The following is a 22,334-nucleotide window of genomic DNA, read 5'->3' on the forward strand; positions in this document are numbered from 1 at the left end:
TACTACTAGTTTTTTTTTTCCTATTCTTTGAGACGTATCTTTTTTTTTAAAAAAAAAAATTATTTTTTACCAGCGGGTCAGGCAGGCGCGTTCCCTGCATGGCTATGTCTAACTTATGTAAAAGAAAGACATGTTTGACATGATGAGTTTGTTAATAAAAGATTTTTATTGCTATTAAAAAAATCAAGGGTATTATTGGTATTATGGAAAGTTCACACAAAAATTCATGTATTATTATATAGGCTTAAATGCAGTTTTGCCCCCCTGTTTTGATTAAATCGGAATTTTACCCCCCCTGTTTTAAAACACGAACTTTTACCCCGTCTGTTTTATAATTTTTTGGATTTTGCCCCCCCTAAAATTCTGCTTTCAAGTCACAACTTCAAAGCTTCGCGCACAACCCAATTTGGATCAATAATTCACCAAACGGATATCGAATGACCGTAATCGAGTTATCTTTCCACAGAATCAAACCCCACTAAATTTGGAGTTACAATGAGAGATTAATTACCGTTTTAGTGAAGGTATGTCCCCCAAAATTCCGCACAAAATCTGCTTACGAGTCACAACCTCAAAGTTTCGCACACAACTCAATTTGGATCAATAATTCACCAAATGTATACTGAAATGACCATAATCGAGTTAGCTTCCCACAAGATTAAACCCCACTAAATTTGGAGTTACAAAGAGAGATTAATTACAGTTTTAGTGAAGGTCTGTCCAATTACTAATTTTGCAGAAATCTACTTATGACCTTTAAATTCAACATCGTCTACCAAACACATCGTAACTCCAAATTTGACGAAATTTAAATGACAACAAGGGTAATTTCGTTAGCTTTCCATAAATGTAAATACTATTGAAAAATGAGCTACAGGGTGAGAGACATGACAAAAATACCAGTAGTACGTAGTTCTATACATTAATTGATTTGGACAGACCTTCACTAAAATGATAATTAATCTCTCTCTGTAACTCCAAATTTTGTGGAGTTGGATTCTGTGGAAAACTAACTCGATTTCGGTCATTTCGGTACCAGTTTGGTGAATTATGGATCCAAATGGAATTCTGTGCGAAGTTTTGAAGTTGTGACTCGAAAGCAGATTTAATTTTGTGCAAAATATTTGGGGGACATACCTTCACTAAAATGGTAATTAATCTCTCTTTGTAACTCCAAATTTAGTGGGGTTTGATTCTGTGGAAATATAACTCGATTAAGGTCATTTTGATATCCTTTTGGTGAATTATTGATTCAAATTGAGTTGTGTGCGAAACTTTGAAGTTGTGACTCGAAAGCAGATTTTGTGCAGAATTTTGGGGGACATACCTTCACTAAAACGGTAATTAATCTCTCTTTGTAACTCCAAATTTAGTGGGGTTTGATTCTGTGGAAAGATAACTCGATTACGATCACTTCGATATCTGTTTGGTGAATTATTGATTCAAATTGAGTTGTGTGCGAAGCTTTGAAGTTGTGACTTGAAAGCAGAATTTTAGGGGGGTCAAAATCCAAAAAATTATAAAACAGGGGGTAAAAGTCCGCGTTTTAAAACAGGGGGGGTAAAATTCCGATTTAATCAAAACAGGGGGGCAAAAGTGTATTTAAGCCTATTATATATAATAGTATAGAAGTATAGATATATAAGACTAGCGGGCCAGGCAGGCGCGTTCCGCGTCTGCCCGTGTCAAACTTATGTCAAAAAAATAAAATATATCTTATGTTATAGTAAGTTTGTTAATAAAATAATTTTGTTGCTAAAAAAAATGTGTCTTATGATATCGTGAGTTTGTTAATTAAAATTTTTTGTTGCTACTAAAAAAATCAAGGGTATTCTTGGTATTATGCAAAGTCCACACTAAAACTCATATATTCTCTTTATATATAGTATAGTATAAATATAGATATAGAATAGATATAGATATAGATATAGTATAGATATATTTGCCATTCAAATAAAAAAGTTGATGTTTCTCGTGCAAAAATACATTTATAAATAGAGTTTAAAGACTACGTACGCACCGTCAGTGTAAATTAATTTTACACTGACAACCAATAAGAATGAATTCCAGATTATATTAAGAAAGTGGGGTTTAGTGTCTTGATGTGGCGGAAAACATGGTTGATATTGGTTGACAGTGTAAAATTATTTTACACTGTCGGTGCATATTCTTTTTTCTCTTATATATAAATATTAATATACTGTTATATGGTATATTATTTGAGTAGATTTTAGGTTTAATTGCAGTTTTAGTCCCCCTATTTTCACCATTTTGCAGTTTTGGTACCCTATTTAAAAATTTGATAGTTTTGGTCCCTTATTATAAGTTTTTAACTATAAATTGGCGATGTAATGTGTTTTAAACGATGTGCCATATGATCTAACGATGAAAAAATTCCAACATCGATGAAATTGTAACAAAAATTCTTCATAAAGTTAATTTAAAACACATTGTAATTGTATCACCATATTTTAAACAAAATATGTGTTAGGTGGACCAAAATTGTCAAATTTTAAAATAGGGGAACCAAAACTGCAAAATGGTGAAAATAGGCGGACCAAAAGTGCAATTAAGCCTAGATTTTTGATAAACTCAAATTTAGTGTATTATATGTAGATACTTTTGTGATATTTTAGAATAATAATTACTTATTATTATATAAATTACTAGCTTCACTTACGTATTTATTATTACTAACTATTATTATATATACCATATATTATTAATACTAATCACTTAAATATATATTACTTAATATTATTATATTATTTATGTAGATATGAATGGCCCAAAAGAAAGGCACACGAAGGCCCAATGAAAAGGAAGAAGCTTGTCCAAAGTTGAAAGGAAAAAGGAATACAGCTAGCTATGAGAGTTTGTTTGGCGGTCAGAGATTGAAAAAAGGAGAGTTAATGATTTTGTCTATTTTGCATCAAGTTGCAACACAATTGGAACACAAGTGCTGAAGGCGGTGATGAGAAGAAGAGAGGACTTACTGACGAAGGAATTAAAATGGAAACAGAGGCGGCACAACAAGGCTATAAATAGAGAACGCTTTTCTTCTGTTCTCTAAGCACGCTGTACATATTTTTGAGAGGCAGAGATCGAAGAACATAGAGGAGAATACCAACAACAATTGAAGTATTTTTGGGTTATTCTGTTCTCTTAATTTCATAAATCTTTTAGTGTTCTTCATGATTATATGTAGCTAAATACTCTTCTAGGGTTTATGGTAGATCTTGTAATTGAAATTCCTTATACTATGTCTTAGTTTTATGTTCTAGTTTCTTGTTTGAATTTCTATTTTTAGTTCAATTAATTTTATCCTATTGATTTTATCACATGATTAGGAATGATCAACCTATGAATGTTTATAATCAATTGATTGATCAGCGACCGTACTGCAGTTAATTGGTGGACCTATAGGATAAATGAGACTTAGGTTATTGCATGACCAAACCTTAATCTTAGTCTTCCAATCATTCAACCTTTTTGCACTTTATGCTTTTCTTGAATTTAAACTCTTTGCATGACCAAACAAGGGGTTAATTTAGGAAAAAGAATATTAATCACGAATGACCAAACGGATTAACAGTTTTAGTAAAGGGATTGGTAATTGAGTTAAAATAATGGAATTCAAGTGGAACTAGACATAGGGAATCAATGATTGCGAGTGAAACCATGACCCTAGACCTCTCTCTACTAGTTTACAACTTCACATTTTTATTCTTGTTCTTACTCGTACTCGTCATTATTTTCTCTTTAGTTATCATAAACAACTCAACTCTTTGTCCGTCTAGATAATAAACAATCTTAACTAGTTTGGTAATTGTTAATTAATCTCTGTGGATACGATAATCTTTTATACTACTTCTGCGCTAGAGTACACTTGCTCTAGGTGTGTTTTTAACGCAACAAGTTTTTGGCGCCGTTGCCGGGGATTAATTTAACAATATTAGACGAAAAAGATTTTTTTTATTAATTTAGACATTGTACAGTTTTTGTCAAGTTTGTCTTGTTTTATTTTCCATTGTTAATATCACTTGTGTGTACTCACCTGCTCTCAAGATCCTGTAGTTGATTGTATTTTGCAGGAAAAGAAAAAGTCATGGCTGAGAGGAAAACAATGAGAGATTACATCATAGAAGCTAAATTGGATGCTATAATAGCTAAATTGGAAATTCTTCAAAGGCAATGTGAGATATATACCTCTCTTCCTTGTGAACAATGTGATTTAGTGGGGCATGAAAGTGAAAAATGTCCGACAAGAAGTATATGGGATGATGGTGAAATTGTCCATAATGGGGAGCAACATGACCCTCACCCTCCCAAGCGGGACATTAACTATATACCACCTTGCCTGCGACGTTGGTCGCAGGAGCAACATGATCCTCACCCTTTCAAGAGGGACATTAATTACATACCGCCTTGCTTGAGACGTCGGTGTCCAGAACAAGCGGAAGAGCCATATGTCAATGAGACACTTACAACCTTGAACCAAAACACTCTTACTGAGTTATCTCAAAAACCTCAAGACTCAATATCCACACATCTTGAGCCCAAGCAAGAGGAAGAACATGAAAATGTCACTCTCATTAGTGGTGTAGACTTAAGTGAAGAATTGAAGCATGAGGAGCATGTGTCCATAGAAAATGAAGAAGCTCTTACTGAAGAGAGCAATGATGAAGAACAAGACCTTGTGGTTCTCAATATGGAAGAAAGTAAAGAATCGCCAATCATTTTGGGTCAAACTATATTAACAATTGGTGATGTTGTAATTGAGGTTCACAAGGGAAAGGTAAATTTAAGGTGTGGTAAGGAAGATGATGTTTTGAAAGCTCTAAATTCAATTGAAAATTTCTCTCATTTTATTTCTTCCTATTTTGACAATGTGGTTATTCATAACAGTTTCAGTGATTTAAGAATGCAGGATTCTTTGGAAAAATTTCCTATTTTGCAGGATCCTAGCATAATGATGGATATAGTCAAGATAAAAATTTCACTTTACTTTGATGCTCATCCACCACATAGAAAAAGAAAGAATAATGTCAACCACATGGTTAGAAAATTAAGAAGGGGAAATAACTTAAAGGTGAAATTTGCCCTTGGAGAGCCACCTGATTGATTATTTGGCTCTCGTCAAGCTCAGGACATTAAATAAGCGCTTCGCGGGAGGCAACCCGTGTTTATTGTTTTATATTTTAGTTTATTCTAATTAACCTTATTACGTTGATATGCTTGTTTTTGTTGTTAGGAAAGTCATCCTTGATTTGCAAGGTCTGCAAGATCTCTCAGGGAAGTCACTTTTACTATCTCTCTCACTTATTTAGTTTTGTGCCTAGTTGAATAATTTGCATTAAGGACTATACTTTGAACTAGTGTGGGGGAGGAACTATATTTTGGCACTTAGACTTCTGCTGGTTCTAGTTGATTGAATTTTCTGGCTTGTTTTGATTAAGTTATACTTAAATATAAAGATTATGCCTTTGAGGGACCCTTGAAATTTTTATTTGACAGACTTGTTCAATTGAGATAATGGGGTTGTCTTTAGGTAGCTAATAATTAGCATAATGTGCCGTCTTGACTATCTTTTTGTGAACCAACTTCTATACGTGAGGTTTGAGCCTTTACAAGGGGATTTATCTTGAATTATAAATGCAGCCCCCTTCTTTTTGTGTGAGTGTGTTTCCTATTTTGTCACATTCTAGAACTTGTCTTGTGACCATGTCAAAGCGAAAATTGATCTGCATCATGTGAAAAATGTTGGGGCATTTTGTAGGTATTTCTTTTGGCCTTTAATTTTATTGTTTTGAAATCATCCTTAGTTGCCCACTTTGAGCCTATTGATTATTTATTCCTTGGTACCTAGATATGATTAATATATTGTTTTTTGTGGTAACCATTTGAAATTGAAAGTGGAGTAACTATTCAAAAGAAAATTTTCCTATATTTGAGATGTTCAATTGGATGTGCATGATACGGTAAAAAATAAAATATGTATGATGATGCAGGATAGAAAGAAAGAAATATAAGTAGCTTGTGTGGTTATAGTGAACATTTCTTTCAAAAGAATGAGAATTGCAAAACAAAAAGACCGAAAAGAAAAGAAGAAAAATAAGATTCTCATGATTGAGTTGCTCAATTGTTTAATGAGCATGATAGAAAGAAAAAAAAAAATATTATTGAAAGAGCACACTGTGGTAGAAAAGAAAGGAAGAGGTGTTGATTTGGAGTTTGAAGCAACAATTAAAAGTATAAAGTATACATGAGCTCCATTTTTGTTTCAAAGATTGCTATTTGTTTCTTGTATTTTTACCCCTTTGATTATCCATTTCTTTTTATATCCCACCTTGCACAACTTAACCATGGCCCCGTTACAACCCGTAAGACCTCATCTTTTGCATGCATGTAGACTATTTAGTGGAGATTTGGTCAAATTACAAGCCTATGGTAATGTGCATTTTGTGGAAACTTGAGTGCTTATTTTCCAAAGTCCCTAAACACTTTGAGAGATTGTGAGAGAATGCTCATGTTCATTTAAAGGTAGTTTTGATGGACATATAAGACTCTAATTGGGCAACCTTTTGACTACTTCATATATTTTATATTGTCTGTCATTGTTGCTTATAATTTTTTATCTCTCATTTGGCTATCTCTATCATCTCTTTAAAAAAAAATGTATTGAGCCAGGAAATTTGCTTGAGGACAAGCAAAGGTTAAGTGTGGGGGAGTTGATAAACTCAAATTTAGTGTATTATATGTAGATACTTTTGTGATATTTTAGAATAATAATTACTTATTATTATATAAATTACTAGCTTCACTTACGTATTTATTATTACTAACTATTATTATATATACCATATATTATTAATACTAATCACTTAAATATATATTACTTAATATTATTATATTATTTATGTAGATATGAATGGCCCAAAAGAAAGGCACACGAAGGCCCAATGAAAAGGAAGAAGCTTGTCCAAAGTTGAAAGGAAAAAGGAATACAGCTAGCTATGAGAGTTTGTTTGGCGGTCAGAGATTGAAAAAAGGAGAGTTAATGATTTTGTCTATTTTGCATCAAGTTGCAACACAATTGGAACACAAGTGCTGAAGGCGGTGATGAGAAGAAGAGAGGACTTACTGACGAAGGAATTAAAATGGAAACAGAGGCGGCACAACAAGGCTATAAATAGAGAACGCTTTTCTTCTGTTCTCTAAGCACGCTGTACATATTTTTGAGAGGCAGAGATCGAAGAACATAGAGGAGAATACCAACAACAATTGAAGTATTTTTGGGTTATTCTGTTCTCTTAATTTCATAAATCTTTTAGTGTTCTTCATGATTATATGTAGCTAAATACTCTTCTAGGGTTTATGGTAGATCTTGTAATTGAAATTCCTTATACTATGTCTTAGTTTTATGTTCTAGTTTCTTGTTTGAATTTCTATTTTTAGTTCAATTAATTTTATCCTATTGATTTTATCACATGATTAGGAATGATCAACCTATGAATGTTTATAATCAATTGATTGATCAGCGACCGTACTGCAGTTAATTGGTGGACCTATAGGATAAATGAGACTTAGGTTATTGCATGACCAAACCTTAATCTTAGTCTTCCAATCATTCAACCTTTTTGCACTTTATGCTTTTCTTGAATTTAAACTCTTTGCATGACCAAACAAGGGGTTAATTTAGGAAAAAGAATATTAATCACGAATGACCAAACGGATTAACAGTTTTAGTAAAGGGATTGGTAATTGAGTTAAAATAATGGAATTCAAGTGGAACTAGACATAGGGAATCAATGATTGCGAGTGAAACCATGACCCTAGACCTCTCTCTACTAGTTTACAACTTCACATTTTTATTCTTGTTCTTACTCGTACTCGTCATTATTTTCTCTTTAGTTATCATAAACAACTCAACTCTTTGTCCGTCTAGATAATAAACAATCTTAACTAGTTTGGTAATTGTTAATTAATCTCTGTGGATACGATAATCTTTTATACTACTTCTGCGCTAGAGTACACTTGCTCTAGGTGTGTTTTTAACGCAACAATTTTATTCGGATTTATTTTATGTGAATTCTTTCGTACAAATCTGATAACGAGAAAAAACCTTAGTTTTTTATGGCATTAGCATGACCTTTCTATTTAAAAATAGGCTTTTAAAAGAGAAAAAAACCCTAATTTTCTCTATTAAAAAAGTTTGACCTAGCCTGACTAGTTTAATCGGCCAACCTATTTCCACATATGTCGTGACTCGTGAGTTTTTCCAAACCAATTTCCATACGCATTTAATGTGAACATCCCAATACAAAAAACATTCTAAAGTTTGAATTCAATTCAAACATTCTCTAAAAACAGTTTCATTCACTTGAAGAACAAATAATGGCAAAAAAATATGAGGGAGTTGCTATAGGAATTGACCTTGGCACAACTTACTCATGTGTTGGAGTGTGGCAAGAACAAAACGATCGTGTTGAAATAATTCACAATGATCAAGGAAACAAAACTACACCTTCTTGTGTTGCTTTCACTAATCTATTATTTATATATTTAGGAGTTTCTCTCTCATGGTCTTATTTCTATGTGGCACCATTTCCTTGATCCATGTCTTATGTGGCATTCTAATATTTCTCCAATTCCTATGTGGCTAACTATGAAGGCCTTTGCAATTTCTCCAATTCCTATGTGGCTAACTGTGATATCATTTTATTTAGAATCTTTGGCTAATTTGGAAATTCAATCATTTCTCAAATTGTATATGATATTTTGAATTAGTTGTCAATTGCATAATAATTAATACATGTTTTTCGGATGAAAGACACATTATAAAGATCATAATTTTATTCTAAATTCCAAATAATTGTATATAATAAAAAATAATATTTCTATTTTGAATAATTGTATACTATTATTGCACTAAAAGAAACAATAAAAATATAATTTTTTTGGTAATTTATAGTCATAATAATACTTTCTGTAGCAAAAAAAAAATAGTAATCATAATAATAATAATAATTTTATATACACGTTTTTTTTAATATTAATTCACACGAAAATAATTCTTTTATAATGTAAAAAGAAAATAATCTAACATTTATATTAATTATTTGCGTAATATATAAGTTTTTGCATTATTTAAATGAAATATTTAAAATAAATTCAATAAAAAATAATTGTAGAATGCCATTTATTATTTCGAATTTTCTTATAATTTTTTTATCAATTTCGAAAAATTACTGTTTCAGTATTAATTATTGATATTGATTCATGAAAAGAATCGGTTTATTTTACACATTATTAGCATTCAATATATTCCAATTTTACGAGATTCTTAGCTTATTTAAAAAAATTAATTATTAATTATTGTCTTACTATATAAGTTTTTGCATTAGCTAGATCAAAATGGTTAAAATAAAAAAATAATAATTATAGATTATAATATATTATTTTAAAAAAAAATCAATTTTTTATGAATTTCGAAAAATTACTAATTTCTATATTTTTTTTGTTTTCACCACCAATTTAATTTGGTTCGGGACAAGTTCAACGTCAATCACCACTGACCAACTAACTATTGGTCTAATTTCTATATTAATTAGTTATGCAAATTTAATAATTTTTTTATTCATGTACGTCCAAATAATTCATTTGTGTGAAATTTTTGTTTTTATTTTGTGTAAAACATTGATATATTCCAAAAAAGGAATCAATATATTTTTAATTAATTTTTAGTAATGGTTTTAACTACATATTTTGGGCAAATTACTTATATACCCATGTTTATTATTCTATATAAGAGGTCTTTTGATGAACATTACAAATCACATTTCAGGTATGTCTCTTTGTTATTCTATAAGAGGTCTTTGGATGAACATTACACATGTTTATAATTTTCGTGACTCTTCATTGTTTTATTTGTAGTAGTGAAGTCGACGATCCAAATTGCAATGTGTTGGTATATATCTTTAATTTATATCTTTCTACTACATTTTTTTGTTGATATAAGTTTTGTACTTAAATGATGTTTATAAATAATTATAATCGTACTAATTTTGAGATATAATTTTTTATTTGCAGATCCATGTAGAAGAATGACAATATTCCTTATACAAATTAGAATTTAGTAGTATCAACTATTGTTATTGTTCTATTAATATAAGCAAAATAAATCTGTCTATTTTATTTTTATATGCAAAATAAACCTGTTTATTATTCACATAGAAAAAACTGGATAAAAAAGAACATCGAAAAATGGCACGCTATGAGTCATCTATGGTTCTGAATTATTATTTATTTTGACTTTATGGTTCTGAAATTTTAAATTCAAAGTTAATGGAAAGAATGTTTTTTTGTTACAAGAATGAAAATTTTCAATTAATTAGAAAACATATTAATACCAATTTTGAAACACATACACTTAAATGAATTCAAATTAAATACCATAATGATTAAATATATTAATTATAAAACGTATCAATCTAATATTAACAGGGTCCATGATTTATTTCCTATTAGGTTTTTTCTTGGGTACAATGGCTATAAAAAAATAAAATACGTTGAAGGCATAACCAAAATGAATCATGATTATATGTGATGTGATAATAATAATATTCTATGATTTTGAAATTTAATTTTAAATTCAAAATAAATTGAGAAATATTTTATTTTAATAAAAAATATATTAGAGAATATTTTATTTTAATAAAAAATATATTAATGGCAATTTTGAAATATTTCTACTTAAATGAATTCAATTTTTTTTAAATCATTAATTCTATATTTCTTAGCAGGCAATTTCAATCACACTTATATATTTGTTCTCTTTTTATACACAATTGAAAAAAATACCAAAACAATATGTACCACGATATTATTATTTTTAGTTAAATATCAATTGAAAGTAAGGAAAGTAACAATGATTTTATATGTAAAAAAATAAAGAATTAAAAGTAATAATATCATGTATTACTTTGTTTTTATTTTCCAAACATCACTGTAAGATAAACAAATAGATAAATTTTTTAAAATTTGCATCATTAACAAATGAGATATGCATAAAAAAATGATATAAATTTTTTTTTGTGTCAAGCAAATGACAAATAATTCTACTGTTCATTACACAAATGTGAAATTTTTTCACACGGGGACATGGGCTAAAATACTCCAGAAGAAATTGAAGGCTTAATATGTTACAAAACAAAATTGAAGGCTTAAGAATCTCTGAACAAAAATACTCACCTTAAAAGGAATATAAAAAAAAAATAGTAATTTAATTGTTCACAAAAAAAGTTATTCTTAAACTTCATACTTATCGAACAGAGAAAATGGTGTGATTGTCTGAAATATAAAAGGAATGAAGTAATTGACTTCATAGATTATTTTTCTATTTTATTTTATTATTTTATTAATAAAAAAAGTTACATAGTGATTTATACCAAACATAATATTACAATAGGGGGTATTGATAAAAAAATAATCTATATGGAGGTATTAAGCAAAAAATAACTTACACGGGGTGGGACATACATTTGTAGATTTTATTATATAAAAAATACGATAAATATCAATTGAACGTAAGGAAAGTAACAATGATTTTATATATAAAAAAAGAAAGAATTAAAAGTAATAATATCATGTATTACTTTGTTTTTATTTTCCAAACATCACTTTAAGATAAACAAATAGATAAATTTTTTAAAATTTGCACCATTAACAAATGAGATATGCATAAAAAAAATGATATAATTTTTTTTTGTGTCAAGCAAATGACAAATAATTCTACTATTCATTACACAAATGTGAAATTTTTTCACACGGGGACATGAGCTAAAATACTCCAGAAGAAAACAAATGTCTAATGACCGTTAGATTAGTTTTTGCTTAATGACCTCTTTTTATGAAAATAAAAGAACAAATATACGAACATGTGGGTTGAGAACGGGGAGTGGAGTATCACTCTCCGTTCTACCATTTCTCCTTAAAATCTCCAAAATTTGGATCATTTATCATATTTAAATAAATTATTACATTAAATATAAAATTAATTTTACAAATAATTAAAAAAAACCACAAAATATTGAAAATTTAATAATCCATATTTTTCATGTGTCGAAAAAATATATATATTTTTCATTGAACATTAACCCGTGCATTTGCACGGGTAAGTTATACTAGTTCTCAAAGATTGATTGGTGATGCTGCCAAAAATCAAGCTTCCTCTAACCCAACCAACACTGTCTTTGGTAAGTTTTTTTTTTTTTTTTCAATTCCGTTTGTTCACCGTTGTTTAACTTTTAGTTAGGGTTATATGTCTTTTATTTCCATATAAATTTCGAAATTTTAGTTAGTATTAAATATCTTTGTATTCACTTTTTAGTATTTGTACATATCTAAAAATTTGTTTGTTTCCTTCTCCTTTTGCTTCATATTTTGTTTTATTTTAGGAGTATTTCTTATACTCTTTGTTAGTATTTTTGTATTGGACTGAATTTTCGTTTGTTATTATATATATTTTATTTTCCATTCAAAAAAAAAGTATTTGTACATATCTGCATGATTTTGAAATTTGTAGGAATTGAAAAGTGAGTACAATGCAAATACTAAAAACAAAATTCAATAAACTTGAGAGGATTATAAAGACAAAAAACATATTTAGCAATTTTAGTTATTATTATCATAATTGTTATTAGTTTTTGGGTCTGGTGTTACATTTTGACAATAAATTACACATCACCTTTTTTAATTTTTCCAGATGCAAAGAGGTTGATTGGAAGGAAATATAGTGATTCTGCTGTTCAGAATGATATTCTGTTGTGGCCCTTTAAGGTCATTGCTGGGGCTAATGACAAACCAACGATCATTGTGAACTACAAGGGTAAGGAAAAGCATCTTGTTGCTGAAGAAATATCAGCTATGATTCTCACTCAGATGCGAGAGATTGCAGGGGCATTTTTGGAGTCGCCTGTTAAGAATGCAGTGATTACTGTACCTGCTTATTTTAATGATTCACAACGAAGAGCCACCAAAGATGCGGGTGATATTGCTGGTCTCAATGTAATGCGGATAATTAATGAACCCACTGCTGCGGCTCTTGCATATGGCCTTCAAAAAAGAGCTAATTGTGTTGAAGAGAGAAATATTTTCATATTTGATCTTGGAGGTGGAACTTTTGATGTGTCTCTCGTTACAATTAAGAATAATAACTTTGAAGTCAAGGCCACTGCAGGAGACACTCACCTCGGAGGAGAGGACTTTGACAATCGGTTGGTGAATCATTTTGTGAAGGAGTTTAAGAGGAAGAATAAACATGACATTAGTGGAAACGCAAAAGCTCTAAGGAAGCTTAAAACCGCATGCGAAAAGGCAAAAAGGACACTTTCTTACGATACTGAGGCAACAATTGACATAGACTCTATATTTAAGAGTATTGACTTATATTCATCGATCACTCGAGCGAAGTTTGAGCAACTCAACCAAGACCTCTTTGAAAAGTGTATGGAGACAGTTAAAAGTTGTCTTGCTGATGCTAAGATGGACAAGAGTAGTGTAGATGATGTTGTCCTTGTTGGTGGCTCTTCTAGGATTCCCAAAGTGAAGCAGCTATTGCAAGAATTTTTCAAGGGGAAGGAATTATGCAAGAGCATCAACCCTGATGAGGCTGTTGCTTATGGTGCAGCTATTCAGGCTGCTTTGCTTAGCGACAGCATTAAGAGTGTTCCAAACATGATTTTGAAAGATGTTACACCATTGTCACTTGGTGTAGAAATAAATGGAGATCTTATGGATGTCGTGATTCCTAGGAACACCTCCATTCCTGTCAAAAAGACAAATACATATTATACAATGAAAGATGACCAATGCAGCGTCCCGATTAAGGTCTATGAGGGTGACAGAATAAGAGCCAGTGATAACAACTTGCTGGGTTTGTTTAGTTTCTCTGTTCCTCCTGCTCCTAAGGGCCACATTCCTATCAAAGAAAGCTTTGCTATAGATTCTGATGGTATATTAACTGTCTCTGCAGAGGAAGAGACCAGTGGTAATAAGAAAAATATTACAATTACTAATGAAAATGGAAGAATGTCAAGGGAAGAAATTGAGAAAATGATTCAAGAAGCTGAATATTTTAAGGCTCAAGACATGAAGTTCAAGGAGAAAGTTAAAGCAATAAATGCATTGGACGATTATCTTTACGATTTGAGTGAAGTAATGAAGGATGATAGTGTTAGTTTAAAGCTCACACTTGTAGACAAAGAGATGATAAATTCTGCAATGATAAAGGGACAGAGTTTGATTGATGGCAACCGGCAGGAAGATACATCTGTGTTTGTGGATATTTTGAAGGAACTTGAGAGAGTCTTTGAATCTGCTATGAACAAGATCAACAAAGGTTACTCTGATTAGGAAAGTGATTCAAATTCTAATAACATAGCGACGACAGTTTTAGTGAACCGCCCCTATCATTCTGTCGTTATTCCCCAATTTTTTTGTAGTGAATTGATAATTTTTTTGTTATTTGATTTGCTTGTTGGAGCTGCTTCTCTGATGACACATTTTTATACAATATATGCAATATTTGGTATAGTTATATCTTTTTGTTTCTGCGATGACATTTTGATAACATTTGCTATATTTTGTAGATATTTATTTTTAATCTTGTTATTGTTTGAGTGATAACTTGAGGTTATAATTGATATAAACAAAAATCTATGACCTATTGTAATTTTAACTTGTGGTGTTGATTGACCTTTGGAAAATTGAGTTTTTTTTTTTTTTTTAGTGGCAAATAAAATTATATATTAATATAAAGAAAGTACTAAGCTTGGAATATGATAGGGTACCATGTACTCTTATTATTATATGATGCACGGGTACTCCATTTGAGGGAGAGTACCAGTATCGGGTACGTACCCGTATTAGTACTGGGTACAAATCCGTACCTTACTTTAAAATCATATATGTATATTAATTTTTCTAAAAATGCTGTACCCCGTATCTATACCCGTATTGGATACCGGTACCGTACCCGCACCTAGGTAACGTATTATTAATATTGTCATTGATAATGAGAATAGATATTTTTTGGCAACCATGTTATCGATGCAATGAGGATAGATATTTGAACATTTTGTACGAATATAATGAATTGTTAATCTATTAGAACCAGGCTTCACTAATCCATCTCTGTGGCCGAAGCATTGGTATTTTTGATGCTGCAAAATGCTCCAATGATTGTTAGTTTGTTATCACTTTAATATTCATATCAAGGTTTTAAATTGCGGTCTGCCTCTGCAATTGCGGCCACAGTATCGCACCACAATTTGCGGTGTGATCGTAATTCACGTGTACGACCGCATCAAAAGCCGCATCAAAAGCCGCATAGACGTTTTCGGCGATGTTTGTTCAAATTTTCTCACCAAAAGATAAAATTTATGAACTTCAAATCCTAATTTGTGTCAAACCTAATGAAAAATTATCTTACTTTTAATGATCTCTCAACCGTGTATTTTAAGAACATTCAAATTAGTATTTATGGAATAATCTAAAACTATGCAATGGTGGATAAATAGTGTAGTTACATAGTAGTTTCATTATATATAGCTTATGAAATTTCAAAATAATTTCACGCCGCAACAGCCGCATTGCACACTGCAGCATTCACAATGAAAGCATTCGCAACAACAGCAACCACTACCGCAATTTAAAATCTTATTCATATCTTCCCTATATATGATATTATATTGTCTTACACTAGTAAATCCTCTCACACAATGAGGGAACAGAGTGTATGACAAGGCTAATGAGATCAAACTGGATTGAGAGAGAACAACGTAACAGTTTGAGTTTATTTTTTAACCCTGTAGTTTATTTTGTCACAATGGCATTATGAGAAATCTAATATATGACAACCATGTAAAAAAGTTTAACTTTGTGTCTAACCCCTAATTAACCCAGATTATTTATTAGGGTTTCTTATTTTAGACAACATGTCGGTCACCACCGAAACTCACACACACAAGTCGAATATATGTGCTAAAATTGTTTAATGTGTTGGTGATTACTTAAAGATTATATTGTGTCGATGTATCTTTGGATGCATCGTTTGTGTTTATAAAGATTATATTCTAAGATGGACTTCCAATTTTAGGTTTCTAGTGTTTGGTAAGCACTATCGAAATTTAAGATAACAAAAATTTGAATCGACCAAAAAACCATATATTAAAAACAACATTCTAAATTAGCATAAGGTGTGCACCATTTGGATGTTAACCAAAGTCAAGAAACAAAAAAGAAGCATAAAGCTAAAAATGTATAAAATAAAAGTTACAAAACTGACAAACCTAAAAGTAAAGGGTTACAAATTCAAAAGCTAAACGTCTTTGGAGAATCTTTGAACTTCGCCTTGAATCACCACCAAACATGTAATTTAATTTGAAGGACCATTGAACCCGCATCGAAAGCTTTATTGTTAAAAAAACAATCATTACGAGCTCTCTACATTATGCAAATAGTCACCAAACAGATAACTTGGAAGCACTTCTTATACACAAAAAAGGAACTTGTAATCCGTTAAAATGATGAGCATGAACAACGTAATTTTTTTAAAGCACTATGAATCCCTAACCACTGGAGAACGCCACACCACACCTTACGTGACATATCACATGCAAAGAAAAGATGTGAAAGAGGTTCATCAGAACAGCAACCAAGAACATAGTGTACGTTGAGCATCAATATTCAAAATATCCCTTTTAAAGATGTTACCACGAGTGGGAATCCGATTCTCCATGAAATGCCAAGCAAAAACTGAAGCCTCCATTTATTATCCTCCATTTATTCTCCATTTAGAGAGATAGACACATTAAAAATTAATGGGACCCATTAGAAGTGAGTCCCACTAATTTGTGACCCACTAATCTTCATTTGTGTCTATCTCTCTAAATGGAGGGATAACAAATGGAGGAAACTCAAACTTCAACCTCCCCCTCCCACATTCAAACCCCTTCGACACATCTCACCTACTGACACCAACTCACTCGTAAAAAGACTTTAATCTAGGAATATGATCCCTCAACGACAGCCCCTTCTTCCAACCATGGGTTATCCCAAAATAAGGAATGCTCACAATTACCCACATGTCTAGAAATGAAATTGTCAAACCACCCGTCAATCCCTTTAAAAGACTCATTTTTAATACTAGTAATGTCCGTCAACCATCCTGAGGCTTTCCAGCCACCGACACCGACTACACCTCTACTCTCTCCATACTTAAACTAATACTTAACGCCAAAGTCCTCCCATCTCCGTCCTCAACCTCCAGCACCATTTATCTAACAAAAGCAGCATTAAACTCCCCCACCTTCCTAACACAAAGATCCCCAGGCCTTGCTCTAGACACACCATATCCCAATGAACCCAATGAATGTTTCGAGCCTCCCCATCCTCATTCCACAAAAAAGATTTAAAGAGAGATTTGATAAAAGATATAATACATGTGAGAGTCTTGAAGAATAAAATAAATTAGAAGCGAAGAGGCAACTTTTAGAAGAACTAAACGGCCCCCATAGATAGATTATGACACTTCCACACTCATAAACGAGATTTTATTCTATCAATAACCAGGGTTTGACAATAATATAGTGGTCCACTATGATAGGCCACATGTCAGGCTCAGGTCTTCGACTCTTTAATACCAGACTCAAGCTTGGCAAAGCCTAATTCGGCCTATCCTATTCCCAACACAAGTGAACAAGTCCATTTCACACCTCTAAGCACTATTGAAATTACACTACTTAAATAAAAAAAAAATGTTAAATAAGTTTTTCTCATCCTTACAAATATTGAGTTTTCGGATTTTAGTCCATTTATTTAAAAAAAATCAATTTATTTAACTATTTTTAAACTTTTAAATTTTTGAATAATTTTTTTTTATAGATATATTTAGAACATAATAAAAAGTTCTATAAAAAATGAGCTCAAAATTTAGTCTTAAATAAGTTTATGGGTGTTTACAAATATTTCGAATTATGTTTTTAGTCCTATAAAAAAATTCAGCAATTTTTTATAGGTCCAGATTTTAATTACTTTGATCTTAAAGTTTTGGTGTTTTAGAAAATTCATATTTTTGTAAAAGTTTTTTTTATAATATTCCAATAAAAAAATAAAAAATTAAGAATAATTAAACAAATTTGAATCCAACAAGAACTAAAATCGTGTATTAAATTTTTTCATAAGACACAAACATCTATTGGATTTTTTACATATGATAAATACCATTAAAATATACATTTGTATAATTTCTAGTCACTAGACTACTTAAAAAAAATATACTTGTAGGAAGAAAAAAAAAACTCAACATTTCTATTTTTTAAAGTAGAAGCAAGTCATAGACACTATAGAACGGACACTAAAATATTTTTAAAATTCATTAAATACTGTTGAAGTATTATATAATTATTTATTATGTTATTAATTGAATTTTTTTAAAATAAAGATTGGAATTTGATGCTTCACAATTTTTTCTCCGCCATTTTTTTTTGTTATCATGATATTTGTAGAAGTTTTCACTAACATTGGCGATAATCAATCTTAGTCGGGGAATTTATGAGACATACAAGGTGGGGAGCAGATTGTCTCCAGTGTGCGGTATCTTCCGGTTAAATCGCAACCACGAGATTTTTTTTTTTTTTGCAAAATGATTGTACCATTAAAAAAGTATTGAAGGCCCGGATGAACACTTTACTCTCTCTCGTGAAAATCACATGGGAGAGGATCCGTTTTCATTCAAGGTGAGTTATTCCCTCTCAACTGAATATTCTCCATATGTATGTCAACAATTGAACCTTGACCACATGCTTGAGAGGATAACCTTAGCACTTAGATCAATTCATTATTGGTTTTCTTGACTATTTTTATTTACTCGACAAAAATATTAAGGATAAATTATTTTTGTGTTATGACAAATTAATCCATGTGAAGCTACTAGATTTGATCTAGTTGTGAGAGATTTGATTAGTACATTATAAGTCTTGGGTTCAATCCTCAGGGTCGTTGTAAATAATAAAAAAAAATGTCATAAAAAATGTCATGTTAAACAGTGTTCCGGAATATTTGTTAAACATACTAAAAATGAAAATAAAAAGTAAAAGTAATACTAAAAAACCAACTTTTTGTTATAATAAATTGGAAAATCAACAAAATTATCTTGAAATGACATTGGTTACTATTAATGTTGAAATATCTATCTATAATGTCAACTTAAAATAGTAATGTAAAATTATCAATGTAAATGTCAACTTGCAATAGTAAATCTAAGTTAATGTATTCATAATTTTAGTAGTATAAATACCACCCTTTGGATCATGTAAAAGACACCCTTGAGAGCAACAAGTAATCTCATAAAACTTCTCCATTCTCTCCATTCTCTTCATTAGTATAATATATATTTATAGTATTATAACTACATTAGTAATTTATATCATTATATTAGTCCTTAAAGGATACTTAAATATTTGATTTTCTCAACACGTTATCAGCACGATCGTTTCTATCGGAAGTGATTTACCACCACTAGGTATATATCATCTATCCTTATTACTTTAATCTTATGATAATTATAATTATTATTCGCCCCGTTATAGAGAACTGGCAATTTGTCAAGTGATTTATAACTAGAGTGGCTATTATTATTATTATTATTATTTTTATTACTACTACTTTACCCACTTATTATAGAAAACTCACAACTTGTCAAGAACTTTATAATAAGTGTGAATATTATTTAAGTTTTGTGTGGAGGTCTAAAATCCCCATAATATCACAAAAGATAATTTTTAATTAATAATACTAATTTCCATGGAGGTGTTCAAAACCCCATCTATATTACTAACTTTCATACTTAATGGAGGATTAAAACCCCATATCTATGACTAACTTTTATACTTAATGGAGGTATTCAAAACCCCATCTATATTACTAACTTTCATACTTAATGGAGGATTAAAACCCCATATCTATGACTAACTTTTATACTTAATGGAGGTATTCAAAACCCCATCTATATTACTAACTTTCATACTTAATGGAGGATTAAAACCCCATATCTATGACTAACTTTTATACTTAATGGAGGTATTCAAAACCCCATCTATATTACTAACTTTCATACTTAATGGAGGATTAAAACCCCATATGTATGACTAACTTTTATACTTAATGGAGGTGTCCAAAAACCCCATCTATAATACTAATCTTCATATTAAATGGAAGACTAAAACCCACATCTATAATATTGCTAACTTTAATTCTTAATGGAAGACTAAAATCTCAGTCAATAATATTATTTCACGAGAGAATTATAATTAAGATTTTAAAATTTGATATTATTTAAAGTTATCATCATATAACTTTACATGTTGTTCTCTCCATTTGTGCATCTTAAGAGCTAGATGATTTTTAACACACTTAGAATATTTTTACTCATTCCCAACGGTAACAAACAATAAAATTTAACACTTTTCTCATATCCCCTAACGGCCACATAACGACCATGAACAGTAAAAGCTTACATTTTTCCACTATCCCAATGGCCACAAACCCAACGGTAACGTAACGGACACTTCATAAAATTCACCTATAAATACTTCACCTTCACTCATAAGTTTTCATACCATTCTCAAACTTTTACTCATATTTCCAAAATGTTTAAATTTTTTCTTATGCTTATCACTCTACTTGTCTTTATGTTTTTCATCTTCTGGATCACCAAATATGAAGAATTAGGAGAACCTTTTATAATAGTAACAATATTTGTTGTTTTACCATTACTAGTATTAGCCTGGTTTATTAGCTGATAGAATCATGGTTTTTGTAATCATAGCTATTGAATAAAATAATTTATTTTTTTGTCATAGTTTATACATTAAAAATTGATTCTGTTCTTTTGTATTTTAGATATAAACATGTCAAACGTTAAGCATCATTTCAAAATTCTAAACATAACCGGAGATAATTACATAACATGGAACAACAACTTAACTGAGTACCTTGCATGTGAGGGGCTCGATAAAATTCTAGAAGGAGATAATGCAGAGGTGCAAACAGCTGACCCACAGGAATTAGCAATGAAAAAATCGAAAGTAAATCGGATAATTAAACACCACCTTGATGATGGATTACAAACAGAATATTCAAATGCCAAGGATCCCAAAATACTATGGGACAAACTTAAGGCAAGATTTGGACATCAGAGGAAAGTCCTGTTACCTTCATTAATGGATCAGTGGAACAAATTAAGGTTCCAAGATTATAAAAGTGTTGTTGCATATAACTCTGCCATGCACCAAATTATTGCACAATTAGAATTTTGCGGTGTGGCTATAACTGAAGAACAGAAATTGGAAAAAACATTTTCAACTTTCCATGCATCCCAAGTATTGTTGCAACAACAATATAGAATGAGGGGATTTACTGAGTACTCTGATTTGGTCGCAGCTCTTTTGGTGGCAGAACAAAACAATGAGCTCTTGATAAAAAACCACCAGACACGTCCCACAGGAACAATAGCATACCCCGAAATAAATGCAACAACATTTAATCGTGGGCGTGGTGGCCATAATCGTCATAAAGGACGAGGGGGTGTCGCGGCGCGAAAAATAACCTCGAGCGTAAACACTTGAGAAATAACAGAGTCGCCACCGAATTTTATTTATCCCAAAAAAGGGAAAGGAAAATATCGAGAAAACCTTGAGGGGTAGAGAAATGGGTTCGGGAGTTGGTTATGCGAGGGGAAGGTATTAGCACCCCTCACATCCGTTGTACTCAACGGGAACCTTTTAGAGGGAAATTGTTTGTTTGCTTTAACGTGTTTTTTAATGTTTGCTTGATTACTCGTTTCTTGCTTCATCGAGAAAAAGTTTGTTTTTTATTATTATTTATGTTATTATATATGCGGGGAAAAAGGTTTTGTTTTTTATTATTGTGCCCGACAAGATGTTGAATCCTGCTCCTACGTATTCCCAGGTGCAATGGGAAAATCAGGGTTTCGTAGTTCAGGGTAAAAATGTTTGTGGGTTGGTTGCTTTTAGACGCATGACGTCTAAGTCGCATTCTCGCATTAAACGCTGCTTGTATGCTCGCACTTTGGAGGCTTAAGCGTGGTTTGTATTACGGAGAATGGACGAAAACGTCACCCGTTTTGTGAAAAGGGTTTTCTTTTTACTGCGCGCGAGGGCAGTGAAAAAGGTTTGAGTGTGTTGAGTTGATTTTATGAGTTTTTGTGAAAATGTTTGAGAATGAGGATGGTCCGAGACGCGAGTCATACG

General features: G+C 31.1%; 2 protein-coding genes across 2 annotated transcripts; both read left to right on the forward strand.

The window, feature by feature from the left end:
* Positions 1-8,397: 8,397 nt before the first annotated feature.
* LOC123891472 (heat shock 70 kDa protein 4-like) lies at positions 8,398-14,415 on the forward strand. The gene is made up of 3 exons (XM_045941340.1): positions 8,398-8,549; positions 12,190-12,257; positions 12,767-14,415. Exons 1-3 carry the CDS (start codon positions 8,398-8,400, stop codon positions 14,413-14,415), a joined length of 1,869 nt encoding a protein of 622 aa, XP_045797296.1.
* A 6,557-nt stretch (positions 14,416-20,972) lies between these two features.
* On the forward strand, positions 20,973-21,689 carry LOC123892094. Its single transcript, XM_045941938.1, has one exon. It carries the CDS (start codon positions 20,973-20,975, stop codon positions 21,687-21,689), a length of 717 nt encoding a protein of 238 aa, XP_045797894.1.
* The last annotated feature ends 645 nt before the right edge of the window (positions 21,690-22,334 follow it).

The sequence above is a fragment of the Trifolium pratense genome, linkage group LG6 (assembly GCF_020283565.1).
Source record: "Trifolium pratense cultivar HEN17-A07 linkage group LG6, ARS_RC_1.1, whole genome shotgun sequence".
Classification (NCBI taxonomy): domain Eukaryota; kingdom Viridiplantae; phylum Streptophyta; class Magnoliopsida; order Fabales; family Fabaceae; genus Trifolium; species Trifolium pratense.

Coding starts and splice junctions, on each gene's coding strand:
- LOC123891472 (XM_045941340.1), top strand. CDS start 8,398: ATGGCAAAAAAATATGAGGGAGTTGCTATAGGAATTGACCTTGGCACA. Junction 8,550..12,189: donor TCTTGTGTTGCTTTCACTAA/TCTATTATTTAT, acceptor AAGTTATACTAG/TTCTCAAAGATTGATTGGTG. Junction 12,258..12,766: donor CCCAACCAACACTGTCTTTG/GTAAGTTTTTTT, acceptor TAATTTTTCCAG/ATGCAAAGAGGTTGATTGGA.
- LOC123892094 (XM_045941938.1), top strand. CDS start 20,973: ATGTCAAACGTTAAGCATCATTTCAAAATTCTAAACATAACCGGAGAT.